General features: G+C 32.5%; 3 protein-coding genes across 3 annotated transcripts; 1 reads left to right on the top strand and 2 right to left on the bottom strand.

Annotated features, from left to right (window-relative positions):
• LOC132722395 (sarcoplasmic calcium-binding protein-like) lies at nucleotides 1-2,490 on the bottom strand. Its single transcript, XM_060706890.1, has 4 exons — nucleotides 2,417-2,490; nucleotides 1,931-1,971; nucleotides 1,329-1,426; nucleotides 1-530 (listed from the first exon to the last, which is right to left on the bottom strand). The coding sequence occupies exons 1-4, from the start codon at nucleotides 2,484-2,486 to the stop codon at nucleotides 92-94; spliced, it is 648 nt and encodes a 215-aa protein (XP_060562873.1). The 5' UTR covers nucleotides 2,487-2,490; the 3' UTR covers nucleotides 1-91.
• Nucleotides 2,491-6,418: 3,928 nt separating this feature from the next.
• Nucleotides 6,419-8,992, bottom strand: LOC132722396 (sarcoplasmic calcium-binding protein-like). The gene is made up of 4 exons (XM_060706893.1): nucleotides 8,884-8,992; nucleotides 8,373-8,413; nucleotides 7,736-7,833; nucleotides 6,419-6,954 (listed from the first exon to the last, which is right to left on the bottom strand). The coding sequence occupies exons 1-4, from the start codon at nucleotides 8,936-8,938 to the stop codon at nucleotides 6,516-6,518; spliced, it is 633 nt and encodes a 210-aa protein (XP_060562876.1). The 5' UTR covers nucleotides 8,939-8,992; the 3' UTR covers nucleotides 6,419-6,515.
• A 3,401-nt stretch (nucleotides 8,993-12,393) lies between these two features.
• Nucleotides 12,394-15,156, top strand: LOC132722394 (uncharacterized). The gene is made up of 2 exons (XM_060706889.1): nucleotides 12,394-12,754; nucleotides 13,228-15,156. The coding sequence occupies exons 1-2, from the start codon at nucleotides 12,722-12,724 to the stop codon at nucleotides 13,963-13,965; spliced, it is 771 nt and encodes a 256-aa protein (XP_060562872.1). The 5' UTR covers nucleotides 12,394-12,721; the 3' UTR covers nucleotides 13,966-15,156.

Raw genomic sequence — 15,156 nt, 5'->3', positions numbered from 1 at the left:
TCATTGTTTTACATGAAAATATTTATTTTCCTCATAATAGAATATACATCTAATATACTTTTACACATTTAAACACATTTTCGTGTAAACCTTAGATACCAGAATCAAGTGAGTTTTTGAAAATGTCCGGCTTTGATTTATCGTTTTCAAATACAAAGCGCATGAAATTTGCAACTACAACTGCTGGTGCGACTTTTCCATTAATATCCGGTATGGAAAAGAATTGTTTTTCATTCTGTGCTGTATTGCTGTGTCCCAAAGCGTTCAGGAGCGTTAGAAATTCGTCGTTTGATATTAGGTCGTCTGCATTACAATCTATGAACTTGCTCCACGCAGACATATACACACGAATCAACTCATAGAAAGCGGTATTGTTTGATTCAAATTGTTGCTTAACTGTTTGTACAAATTCGGCTTGAGAGATTTCCGTGTTGTTGAATAAATGGACTACCTTCCATAGGCGAACCATTGTTGCCAATGAAGTGCTCTGATTTCCGCCTCTTGCGCATTCATAACCCTTGTAAAAATTCCTGTTGAAAATATCAATGAAGTTTGTTTTTAATCTGCTACAGAATAATAAAGGTTAAAGTGTAATATGATTACCTTATAAAATATATTTCAAGTACAAATGAACTGTAATGACAGTATGGTAATCTCTTTTTCTTCTAGACAAAAGTGGATATTTGCAAATATTTCTCTTTAAATAAATTATATCAATAATTACGGGAAAGATCTTTGCTGAAAAGTACAAGATTTCCTTTATATACGTGATATTAAATAGCAAATATCGTCAATAAATATTGTGCTGATATAAAGTTTGACAAAATGTCTGAAGGGCAGAGGAATTAATGGATTTTCCAGTTTAAAAAGTAAACAAATCAGGGTTTTATTCTTTTTTTTTCCATTTCTAGATCAACTACGCACAGACAGTATTACAAACAAAACCATGCCAACCAGTAATTATGTATAATCCCAATGTAGCAGTGGGATAGATAATTTACATAACACTGTAAAAGTCCATTGAATACACTTAATTTGATTTTGGATAATGTATTGTTTATCTATACATTTTGTTACGATTTCATTTCAACTTCATGTATAAAAACTAAAGTGATCCCTTGGAAGCATTAATCACAACAAATTTACATGAAAATTGCAGAGTCGGTTTGATTAAGTCTGTACATGAGGGATAATGATTAAGTGCAAAATCCCTCGCGCCCCTAGCATCGGCTTGAGCTTTCAACTTCAAGTATCTTACGCATTGGATATGTTCGGACATTTTTATGACCGTAATAAACTTCCGTTTAATATGATGTATACGAACATACTCAAAATGTTTAGGGTCTTCCAGAGATATGACTCCGTCTTTATTGATGTCACAAAATGTATACCATCTTCCCCACTTCTCAAGAAGATATCTGTTCGCCTTTAGTCATGAAAATATAGTAAAAATATATAAAGAAAATATCTCCTTTACATTAAGAACTACATTTTTATACTGTTTTGCCAGATGCATCCAAACACCTATGACTGCATTCCTTTGTGCCACCTTTTCGTCTGATATTTTTCTTTTTCAAATATTGCACAGAACAAACTAATTTGAAAAGAAGTTGATATTAAAATAACTTGGTTTCATGTAATTATTTAGAGACAATGTATATGTCGCAATAGAAAAAGTACAATACAGCTTAGATTTTAAATGACCACAATGTAATACAAAACATGTAGCTTAAAATTTTTCAAAACTAATTCCTTTTTAATATTAGTCCATAATCAATTGCAAATCTACCTGCTATTTCACAGTGTGAATATTTAGTTGAATTAATCATTAATTTTAATGGTCTACATGTTCAGAAAACACACTGCTAATCAAGTGAAATGATACTTTGACTATGAAGTTAATAAATCAACAAAACAAATATATATTTACCTTTCTTGGCTTTGGTTCAGAACTGTTTGCTTCCACAGCCGCTACAAGGAAAATATTGAAAAGACAAACTAAGAATAGATATTCAATAAATCTATCCATTCTAATGATAAAAAATAAACTACATATTGTTCAGTGCTAATTTTCTTGTGTTAAATTATTTAATTATTCAGAAATCATATTAATATCTAAAATTACATAAAAGAACCTCTTTTGACTGGAATTGGTATTAAAATTCCTTTTTAAGTTCCTTTTCCAAAATAAGTTTATGGTAGTTCAAAGCAAATGATTTTTACAGTTCACAAACGCGATTATAACTTTTATTTAGATTAAGATATTTATGATCCATCTAGTAGTTTTTTATATTTCTTCCGAGTGTACATAAAGCACTTTAAATTACTGTCGCGTTTTAGAAGCAACATATATAAAAAAAATTCCTCATTAAAATTAACTCCTCTTAAGAACGTGAAGAGAAGATATATGTTTTACCATATAAACTCAAAGCTAATAAGACATGCACCACCAAATTCACCATCATCCTAATGAAGCTGATGTTCATGTTTAAATATTGTTCAACATTACAACAGTCTATTACATATATTAGCTTTACTTACTAATTACGTGTTTGAAGTCTTGCAGCTGAAATTCATTTTAGACGCAAGATCTAAAGACGTATAGCCAACGACATTATAAAAATCAAGCAAACGTGTTTCTTCGTAAACCATACATTGAATGACGCATATTTCGTGAATCTGTATTAACATTTACCTGCATTTGCGAGAACAGATGTGTCTACAACATCAAATATAATTCCAATCTGTTTAGAATTACATTATAAGTCTTCAAATTATTAAACTGTTATTCATATCGTTAAACTGTTTTGGAAATATCATGATTTTGATGTTGAGGACAGATTCGAGCAGCTGTTCCGCCAGGTCCTTTGGATTCTTATATGTCAGGAAGCTATCTAGCTTGTTTACAGAGGGGTCGGTGGTTAAAACAGCTTTATAAACACAACACATCTGTTCATTATGCTGTTGTTAATGAGTGTACTCGTATTTAACCGTCGTTCCATCTCATTATCTATTGGATCTTTCTTAATTGTTATACAGATTACTTAAATATAAAAGGGATAAAGTGATATATTATGCATAATACTTGTAGAGATTTTATGCAGGATTAAATATTGTTACAATATATCAATCACTTTGATATGTGAAATTACAAAAATGAAGAATGCGTTCCACTTGAAAAAAAAAACTTTGAAATTGTAATTGAGGCAAAACAGCTGCGCACGCATGTATACACGACTGCCTTAATTAAACGTTTTGTTTATGCCTGGCCAAAAACACCTTATAAAATTAACTTATCGCAATAAGGGCCCCGTTAGTTCCATAATCAAAACAAAAGGCAAAAAGTCAAATGACATCGCACTAGCGCATAAAAGGCATACGGATAATGAAACGTTGAATTTTCGAATTTGACGTATATACTTTTATGCTTTTAACAGCGTTAATACACTCTGATCAGTGAAATAATGATAATCATATTATCATTAGTATCATTATTATTGCATTTATTGCATTATTAGATGCAGAATTTGACGCATACTTTTTTGCGAGAACAGCATTAATACACCTTACTAATATATTATTTATTAATTTATTATAATGTCCTGCGAGCTCGGGCTTAAAATGTGTCTTCGTGCGTCTGCGCAGGTGCAGCAAAAGGTGTATTAACACTATATTAATATACAACATGCTTTGTACCTTTATCTCATGGTTCTTTACGTATACTTTTAATGTCACCAGCAAACAGTTTATTTTGCTGTTGAATTTATATCTTTTATAAATGATATTATTTGTAAGAAACACCTGTTCTATATGTTTTCTTTCAGTGGAAAGCTTGACATTGTCAAGTTAATCATTCAAAAGTAAATGTTAATGATTAGATCTGAAAGCACATTGATTTTATTAAAAAAACCGCCTTTCAATTGTCGTATGAATTCGTTTTAAATTAATCGTTCGCAGCCGGACTCTGCTTTGAAAATCTAAAAGCTACATACCGATAAAAATTATACAATCCAAGAAGTAACATTATTTTTTTAATAAATACATGCATACGTTGCATAAATATATGAGGTATGTCCTAAAAATGCCACAGAGCCTGTAACTGAATTCATGTCTGAGCGACAAAAATGGAATACGTGTACGTCAATAATCAGGATTTAAGATCCTTATACAGCGACGTAAGCTTCATAAGCAATACTTCGAGGCATTTGCGGTGACTGGAAATCCATTTATCGTTCACGTTTTCAAACCGTGCTCTTCGGGAAACTTTACGTTGAAGCTTTCAAATCAGCGTCCTCGTTATCATCAACGCCAAATGACTTAATGTGGACTGTATTGGGAATGAAGAAATCTCTGAAACCTTACAAATCGACGCCTCGAGTTTATAAATAAAAAAAAAGCACAGAAGGCGCTGATTTTGTTTGGGTCTCAGAATGTAAGAAAGGTGAAGGTTGTCAGATTATAAACTAAATTGTTTTGTATAGCAAATTGGCTATAAGGCTAATTGCAACACTGATATTCAATGCAATGTTTATTTGGTTTAAACAATTTAAAAGAAAAAATATAATATGAGTTGCCTTAGCTGGGATTTGAACCCCAGACTTCTCGACTCTTAACCGAGCGTGTAACCCCAGGACCACGGGGAAGCAATAAGAAAAAAGACCGAAGCAAACCAGATTATTCTAAATTACTGTTTGTATCATGGTAAACCTGTTGTTTAACATTGATGTATGTTGGAGCTAATATATAAGTGTCACGCGTCGTTTTAATTGTTATGTTACCGTCTCCATAGTCGAGGGGTTAGAGTCGATGACTTCTAATCCAGTTACCTCTCTGGCGTGGGTTCGATCCCCGGGAGATGCTTTGGTAGTTTAGCGCCGAGGAAGGTAGTCTAGTACTGGTGTAACTCTCCAAGAACGATAGTAAGGAAACTACCCGCCTATATGACTGAAAAACTGCCTGAAAAGGCGTAAAATGAAACAAACAAACAAACCATCTGCGAAATGATTTAGAAAAAATCGTCTCATATGTATATAATATTTCACTACTCTTTGTGTAATACGCTAAAATTAGCGCTTTGTTTATATGGATTAAATTATCGGGTGCTGAACTTACAAGAAAGAAACTGATTATCGATCAACGACTACCTAACCTCCATGTCCTAGAGTCAACATCCCTACTTAATTTTCAGAAAGTCTAACTAACAAATATCCATTTAGGCGATCACAATAATCTGAAGCTTTACGGAAATAGCCGAGAAGCTTTACGGAAATAGCCGAGCAATTTTCATTGATTAAAATGATATTCATCCGCGTAACAAAATTGTTTGAATTTATTCAATGCTTTTGAGTGGATTACTGATTTATCCGTGAAAATTATATTTGATAATTTCACAGTGAAAATTATCAAAATTGAGTCACACAGTTTTCAATGAGACTACTTTTAAAGATTTCCCCATATGGTACCGCAATTTTATTTTTTGCTGACAATTCTGACATTGTCAGGGCTGTTTTAAGAAAATTAAAATTGAAATTGATAGACTTTAATTTCAAATTTAACAAAAAGAAAAAAAACTTACTACAATTCATTCAAATTACCTATCACCAAATGTCATCTCTCTAAATATTTCGTTTACAGCCTGAAAAATACCATTCCTTCCACATGCATAAAAGCTCTTGATGACATTTGGGTATAATTTAGTATCCCACGACCAATAAGTGTCCTCGTGTATTCGCCAAACATAATGGGTTTGCGACAAGCATGGATTCAGACCAGCCTGCGCGTCCACGCAATCTGATCAGGATCCATGCTGTTCGCTTACAAACTCTATAACAAGTAGAGAAACTGATAGCGAAGAGCATGGATCCTGATCAGACTGCGCGGATGTGCAAGCTGGTCTGGATCCATGCTGGTCGCAAACCCATTAATTTGGTTTTGTCATGACGCGGCTCATATGATATCTTACTTCAATAACTTATTATTAGTGCACAGCTTAAAACATAAACGGATAAGCGAACGTTAATGTCATAATCTCAAAAGAAAGTAATTAATTTGTTTTCTTTTTACATTGAAGTTTATAGTAGAAATTTTTCATTAAATTATTACTTTTTAAAGAAGTCTCCAGAGGTCACAGTATAAAATATTATTCTAATATTGATAATAAGTTACCGGTATAAAAATTAAATTTTTTAACTTGATTATATTCAGAGTTACAAGGTGAAATCCGAAATGTCTAACACAGCGTGAAATATGGGTCATTAAATGCAGCCATTATTATTTTTTTCGGGGGCTTTCTTTCGGGATTCAATTTTTCCCTATTTTACAACTTCATACCAAATAAAATGAAAGGTACAGAATGCACCGTGACATATAGGTATTGCATAAATTTAAAATGTCATCAACGGATGGATAAATAATCACAGAAATTATTGTTTTACATGAACATATTTATTTTCCTTATAATAGATTACACATCTAATATACTTTTACACAATTAAACACACACTTTTGTATAAACCTTATATACCATAATCAAGTGAGTTTTTGAAAATGTCCGGCTTTGATTTGTCGTTTTCAAATACAAAGCGCATGAAATTTGCAACTACAACTGCTGGGGGGACTTTTCCATTAATATCCGGTATGGAAAAGAATTGTTTTTCATTTTGTGCTGTATTGTTGTGTCCCAAAGCGTTCAGGAGCGTTAGAAATTCGTCGTTTGATATTAGGTCGTCTGCATTACAATCTATGAATTTGCTCAATTCAGACATATACACACGAACCAACTCATAGAAAGCGGTATTGTTTGATTCAAATTGTTGCTTAACTGTTTGTACAAATTCGGCTTGAGAGATTTCCGTGTTGTTGAATAAATGGACTGCCTTCCATAGTTGAACCATTGTTTCCAATGAAGAGCTCTGCTTTTCATCTCTTGCGCAATCATAACCCTTGTAAAAACTCCTGTTGAAAATATCAGTCAAATTTGTTTTTTTATCTGCTACAGTATATAAAGTTTACAGTATAATATGATTACATTTTAAAATATGTTTTTGAAGTACAAATGAATTGTCATGACAGTAAGGTAATCTCTTTTTCTGATAGACAAAATGATATTTGCAAAATATTTCTCTATAAATACATTGTAACAATAATTACGGGAAAGATCTTTGCTGAAAAGTACAAAATTCCCTTTATATACGTGATATTTAATAGCAAATATCGTCAAGAAAAATTGTGCTGATATATAGTTTGACATAATGTCTGAAGGGCGGCGAAATTAATGGAACTTTCCAGTTTTAAATAGTAAACAAATTAGGTTTTTATTCGTTTTTCCATTGGTAGATCAACTACGCACAGACAGTATTACAAATAAAACCATGTCAACCAGTAACTATGTATATTCCAAAAGTAGCAGTGTGATAGATAATTTGCATAACACTGTAAAAGTCCATTGATTACACTTAATTTGATTTTGGATAATGTATTGTTTATCTACACATTTTGTTATGCTTTCATTTCAACTTTGATCCCTCGGAAGCATTAATCACAACAAAATAACATGAAAATTGCAGAATCGGTTTGATTAAGTCTGTACATTAGGGATAATGATTAAGTGCAAAATACCTCGCGCCCCTTAGCACCGGCTTGAGCTTTCAACTTCAAGTATCTCGCGCATTGGATATGTTCGGACATTTTTATGACCGTAATAAACTTTTGATAAATGTAATGTATATGAACATACTCAAAATGTTTAGGGTCTTCCAGAGATATCACACCATCATGATTGATGTCACAAAATGTATACCATTTTCCCCACTTCTCAAGAAGGTATCTGTTCGCCTTAAGTCATGAAAATATAGTAAGAATAGATAAAGAAAATATCTCCTTAAGATTAAGAGCTACATTGTTATACTGTTTTGCCAGATGCACCCAAACACCTAGGACTGCATTCATTGGTGCCACATTTTCGTCTGTTTTTCTTTTTCTTCAAATATTGCATTGAACAATATTCATAATAGACTTGAACTAACTTGATATGAAGTTGATATTAAGATAACTTGGTTTCATATAATTATTTAGAGACCATGTATATGTCGCAATAGAAAAAGAACAATACAGCTTAGATTTTAAATGACCACAATGTAATACAAAACTTGTTGCTTTAAACTGTTTAAACTAATAAACAATATTTCAAAACTGTTTTTATCTTTTAATATTATGCCTTAATAAATTGCAGATCTACCTACTATTACACAATGCGAAAATTTAGTTGAATTAATCATTATTTGAAATGGTCCACATGTTCAGAAAACAAACTGCTAATTAAGTGAAATGATACTTTGACTTTGAAGTAAGTAAATAAAAAAATACATATTTACCTTTCTTGGCTTTGGTTCAGAACTGTTTGCTTCCACAGCCGCTACAAGGAAAATATTGAAAAGACAAATTAAGAATAGATTTTCAATAAATCTATGCCTTCTCATGATAAAAAAATAATCTACATGTTGATCAGTGCTAATTTTCTTGTGTTAAATTATTTAATTATTTAGAAATCATATTTATATGCAAAAATACATTAAAGAACCACTATTGACTTAAATTGGTATTAAAATTCCTTTTTAAGCTCCTTTTCCAAAATAAGTTTACGATAGTTCAAAGCAAATGATTTTTACAGGTGACAAACGCGATTATAACTTTCATTTAGATTAAGATATTTATGATCCATCTAGTAGTTTTTTTTATATTTATTCCGAGTACACGTAAAGCACTTAAAATGACTGTCGCGTTTTTATTGCCTACTGTAAGAAGCAGCATATTTTAAAAAAATATATATATTCATTATTAGAATAAACTCCTCTTAAGAACGCGAGGAAAAAAAAAATATTTTACCATATAAACTCGAAGCTAATAAGATATGCACCACCGAATTCACCATTACGCTCATGAAGCCGATGTTCTTGTTGAATTATTGTTCAACAGTACAATAGTCCATTATATATATATTAGCTTGACTTACTAATTACATGTTTGAAGTCTTGCAGCTGGAATTCATTTAAGACACAAGATCTAAAGGCGTATATGTAACGACATTATAAGATCAAGCAACTTTTTGTTTCTTCATAATTCCCACCTTGAATGATACATATTTCGTGATGCTGTATTAACATTTACCCGCATTTGCGAGTATAGATCTGTCTATAACATCAAATATAATGCCAATCTGTTTAGTATGGTGGCATATTTCTACCACCAGATAACCATATAACTAACTAGTTAATTAAGAGGTTAACTAGTTACGTAACTAGTTAACCTTGTTTGTTTGTTTGTTTGCTTCAGTTTACGCCTTTTCTCAACAGTATTTCAGTCATATAGGCGGGTAGTTTCCTAACCATCGTTCCTGGAGAGTTACACCAGTACTAGACTACCTTCCTCCGCGCTAAACTACCAAAGCATCTCCCGGGGATCGAACCCACGCCAGATAGGTAACTGGATTAGAAGTCATCGACTCTAACCCCTCGACCGCGGAGGCGGTTACTAGTTAACCTCTTAATCAACTAGTTAGTTATCAGGTTAACTAGTTACGTAACTAGTTTATCTCTTAATTAACTAGTTAGTTATCAGATTAACTAGTTACGTAACTAGTTAACCTCTTAATTAACTAGTTAGGTATCAGGTTAACTAGTTACGTAACTAGTTAACCTCTTAATTAACTAGTAAGTTATCAGGTTAACTAGTTACGTAACTAGTTAACCTCTTAATTAACTAGTTAGTTATCAGGTTATCTTGTGGCAGAAATATGCCACCATAGTTTAGAATTAGAAGTCTTCAAATGATTAATAAGTTATTCATATCGTTAAAGCAGCACGCCTCCCGATTCATGCTAATGTTCATGATAATTTTGAAAAATGTGTTTAAAAATATTATTTAGTGAAATAACTAAAAGGAAGAAATTTACACATTTTCAATGGCACTTACAAGCCACGTTCATTACGAAAAAGAGGACAAAATATGCAAAATTCCCTAACTGCGTTAGTAACACAGTAGAAATATAGTTATAAACACTGAAAAATCAGACATTAATGGCACATAACATGTAAATTATTTCTTGAATTTTGAATATTTTTACTTTTCCTAAAACCTTAGTACATTTATTGAAATAATTATTTTTGCTCATCTGTAAGCATGCAGCTTTAAACTGTTCTGGCATTATCTTGATTTTGAAGTCATCCAGGAAAGATTATTCAAGCAGCTGTTCCGCCAGGTGCTTTGGATTCTAATATGTCAGGAAGTTATTTAGCTTGTTTACAGAGGGGTCGGTGGTTCTACGTGCGGTTTTCCTGCACTACCAAAGAAGGAAAAGTCGTCACAACAGCTAAATCGTGTCGTTATGACTTCAAATACATCCAATCAGCTTTATAAAGACATCTGTTTATTATTCCGTTGTTACAGAGTGTATTTGAATGTCGTTCCTATCATTATCTATTGTATCTTTGATAATTGTTATATAGATTTCTTTAATATTAGTTCATACAAATTTATTTTAGTTAGATTGTGTTAGAATTATTAATCCTTATTAAAACACTCTCGAATCTGTACCTGGAACCAACCAGTACTAAGAGATGAATGCAAAGTTTCTAGCTCAAGGCTTGCCCCTGACCGGGTTTGAACCCATGCAGTCAGCAATCCTTCGATTACTAGACGTCCGACGCGTTACATGCATAATACTTATAGGCATTTTATGCAGGATTGAATATTGTTACAAAATATCAATCACTTTTATATGGGAAATTACAAAAATGAAGAATGCGTTCCACTTGATAAATAATTTACTTTGAAATTGTAATTCATGCATATTGTTTGATTTTATTAACCTGTCAATTCCAAACTGATTATACGGTCAATGCACAGAATATATTAATATTCGATAAATGTTCGGTAAATTCCGTGAGATGTGCGCAGTAAGATGTGATTAAATTCATCTTGTTAATTAGTTACACTGACCGTTATAGTGCAATAGGGTAAACCACTGGTATATTTTATCTGAATGTTCAACGTGTTGTAGGATCGAGACAGAGTATGTCCAGTATTTTTTTTCATAACTATTTTCTACATGTTTTTTAAGATATGGTTGTTCCATTTTTAATATGTTTTGCACCATTTTGTAAACACTATACATTTGTATATAACAAGAATTAATACTGAAAATTCATTCCGATTAAAATCAATAAATGTAATTATACAATATAAAATGTGACAATTCAGTGTTTCTTAGTTGGTTCATATCCGTGTAGACAAATTGCAAGCGCTTGACCATTTTCATTAAAATAAACTTAAAAATAAAGAAAGAATAAGTCTAAAAACAATATCAATAAAGGGGATCGAACCTCGGACCCCTCATGCATTAGGTAATCACTTAACCGACTGTGCTATTGCGGATGTTACAAGAACCTACATTAATCTAGTGAGAGTTTTCCAAACGTAAGTGATACACTCCATATTAATTCTCGTAAAATAAACGGAAAAAACCGAAGTGGGATCGAATATGTAAATGAGTGCTATAATGTATTCATAATTGACAGGTCAATAAAATCAGACTATAACAGCTGCGTGTATACAAGCGTTCCTTAATTGAACGTTTTATTTATGCCTGACCCAAAACACCATATAAAATTAAATTACCGCGATAACGGCCCCGTTAGTTCCATAATCAAAACAAAACTGTCAAATGATTAGTAAAACGCAAATTGAAACGTTGAATTTAAAAATTTGACGTATATACATTTACTTTTATGCTTTTAACAGCGTTACTACTCCTTATCATTGTAATAATAATTATCAAAGTGTATTATTATTATAATTGTTGTTGTTGTTGTTGCTATCATTATGCCTTACGGACTGAGGCTGTATAAATGCGTCCTTATGCACCTGCAGATGCAGAATTAGATGGATACTTTTATGCGAGAACATATATTATTAATATCATATCTATTAAGTTATTATAATGCCCTGCGAGCTCGGGCTTTAAATGCGTCTTCTTGCTTCTGCATATGCACCAAAAGATGCATTAACACTCTATTAATATACAACATGTTTGGTACCTTTTTCCTCATGGTTCTTTACAAATACTTTAAATGTTTCCTTTTAATGACAACAGCAAACTGTTTACTTTGCTGTTGCATTTATATCTTTTATAAAATGATATCATTCGTCAGAAACACCTGTACTATTTGTTTACTTTTAGTGGATAGCTTGACATTGTCAAAATTATCATTCAAATGTAAATGTTAATGATTAGATCTGAAAGAACATTTATAAATACTGCCTTTCATGATGTCGTATGAATTTGTTTTAAATAAGTCGTTTGCAGCTCACTGAATACTACGAAAGACCGGTGGTGACTTCTGACTTCAGAGTTCGGATTTCAGACTTCAGAGTTCAGACTTCAGAGTTCAGACTTCGGATTTCAGACTTCAGAGTTCAGAGTTCAGACTTCGGATTTCAGACTTCGGATTTCAGACTTCAGATTTCAGAGTTCAGAGTTCGGATTTCAGACTTCAGAGTTCAGACTTCGGAGTTCGGATTTCAGACTTCAGAGTTCAGAGTTCAGACTTCGGAGTTCAGATTTCAGACTTCAGACTTCAGATTTCAGAGTTCAGACTTTAGACATAATAAAAAGCCACGTCATTACACGTCATTTCCGCACTTTCAGTTCAGTGATTAGTACGCCATGGGAAAGGGCATGTATTCTTGGATGTTATTGGTAAGTTATATATTAGTACATTGTCTTTGTATTTGGCAAATTATATTTGTATGGTTGAGTTTATTTTAATACATGTTATTCTAGAATGTAATAAAATTTCTCAAAATTAGAATACTGTTTTGTTTGATGATAAAGTTGGTAAAATGTTATCAAACTTAGCCTCGAGGCACCAGTTATCAGACGATTAATACACTTACTTCCCTGCAAAGAGAAAACAATGGGATATATTGTGTATTTCTTTTATTTTTATTTTTGTAAATTTTTACTATGGACGACAACAACCATGTTCTCAAGTCATATTTATTATCTCCTTTCGGCATCGGTTTTAAGGTCAAAATAAAAAACTTCAAAGCAATTGTCCCTTCTCAAAATGATGACCTAATGATAATTGGTTCCTGTCGATAATTGGTCCCTTTAGGCTAAATGATAAATCGTATGTTTTACAAAGTTTCTTTTATTTTGATCATTTTCAGATCTTTATACTATGGTCTTGTTCTATTGTCGATCCAGTACTTGCTGTGTTGCCAGTTGACAAGCAAAGAACTCAGGTGTTTCAAGTAAAGTTGGATCTAATACAACATTACTTCTGTCGTGGATACAAGTACAAGGAAATTTTAGCTACACTTTCGGTCATTCATGGAATAAGAATAAGTTATAGACAATTAAAACGACTGTTAAAGCGAATGAGCTTATTTAGAAGAGGTCCAGAGTCTCAAATTGAAACGATTATAAGTGCCATTTTAAAAGAAATATCTGGAAGTGGTCGATGTTTGGGTTATAAGACTATGTGGTGGCGGCTTAAAGATTTCTATGGATTACATGTACGTAGAAAAACTGTTCTTCGTTTGATGTGGATAGCGGACCCAGAAGGTATGCAGAGACGAAAGGCCAAGCGTCTACTTCGTCGCCAATACTCATGTCCTGGTCCTGACTTTATCTGGCACATCGACGGATATGATAAAATTAAACCCTTCGGATTTGCAATTCACGGGGCAGTAGACGGATTTAGTAGAAAGATTATATGGCTTGAGTTGGGTCCAAGCAATACCGATCCAAAAATAATAGCTCGATATTTTTTAAACAGTGTAAAGGAAAGTGGTGCTTGCAGAGTTCCAGCAGTGATACGCAGTGATCTGGGTACAGAAAATAGAATAATTCGACAGTTGCAAATATATGTCCGTTTGCACCACCATGATGATCATTCAGCTTGAAAAGGCTTCATTCAAGGTAAAAGTACCTCAAATCAAAGAATAGAATCCATGTGGAGCATGCTTAGATGTCAGTGCATGGACTTTTGGATAAGTTTTTTCAAAGACTTGCGAGACACAGGTATCTATTGCGATGGTGATATGTTCCAAAGACAATGTTTAATGTATTGTTTCACACCTGTTATACGAAGTGAATTAATTAAATTTACGAATGAGTGGAATTCACATGATATTTCTAAGGGGAAAACAGATGGACCACGAGGTAAACCTGATATCATGTATACATTACCTGAACTATATAACACTAAGAATTATAGCCACAACGTTAACAAAGAAGAAGTTGATGTATGTACGGAAATATATTCGAAACCACCTAACCTTGAAGGCTGTTTTCCTGAATTCTGCCGATTGTTCAAATGTTGTTAACCGACAACGCCGACCACAGCAGATGAATCATTTGATCTATATCTAGAAATAATTTCGCAGATTCGAAATTATCTATAAAACGAAATAAAATTTGACTTGACTAAATTGCCTCATTCTGAGCCCACATTTTTAAACTTGACCTGAAGATCATTTAGATACAGTATAAATATAGAGGATATCACATGAGTGTCTTTTCATATTGAATTTATTAAATGAGTTTGATAAAATGATGGATTACGGGGCTCGGTCGAGCATGTTATCGTCAATGAGTTTAATAAGTTCAATGTTAAAAGACACGAATGTAATATTCTTTAATATCACATGTTAATTTAAAGGGGATGTCTTCCAGAATATGAGTATTTTTCTTTTCTTCGGGAAATTTATTTCTGGACACACTGAGATCGTAAGAACAAATTATTGAATAAACTGAATTTAATAAATAAAAGAGTGTCACCAGCATGGCTCGAACTCACGCATATAGTTCCAAACTCCTGACGCCTCGACAGACTGCGTCACAATAACTGTTGATTAAGACGGAACTAAGTTCAATTTTATACAAATCAACTTATACCGTAGCGCTACGCTATAGATTTATAGATGTTTTGTTAATGCAGTCCAAATATGTAGTTTTATCATTGTATGACACTTTGCTACTAAATAATGTTAACTTTGATGATTACGTGATGTTTAATTATATTTGAATGTATGTATTTTGTGACCATGTGCATTTTGTACACGTCTTATATGAATAAACTATCTATCTATCTA

The sequence above is a fragment of the Ruditapes philippinarum genome, unplaced genomic scaffold, assembly GCF_026571515.1.
Source record: "Ruditapes philippinarum isolate M1 unplaced genomic scaffold, ASM2657151v2 ctg7874_1_1_1_1, whole genome shotgun sequence".
Lineage (NCBI taxonomy): Eukaryota > Metazoa > Mollusca > Bivalvia > Venerida > Veneridae > Ruditapes > Ruditapes philippinarum.
The sequence above is the reverse complement of the archived record's forward strand: the minus strand, read 5'-3'. Positions and strand labels throughout refer to the sequence as shown.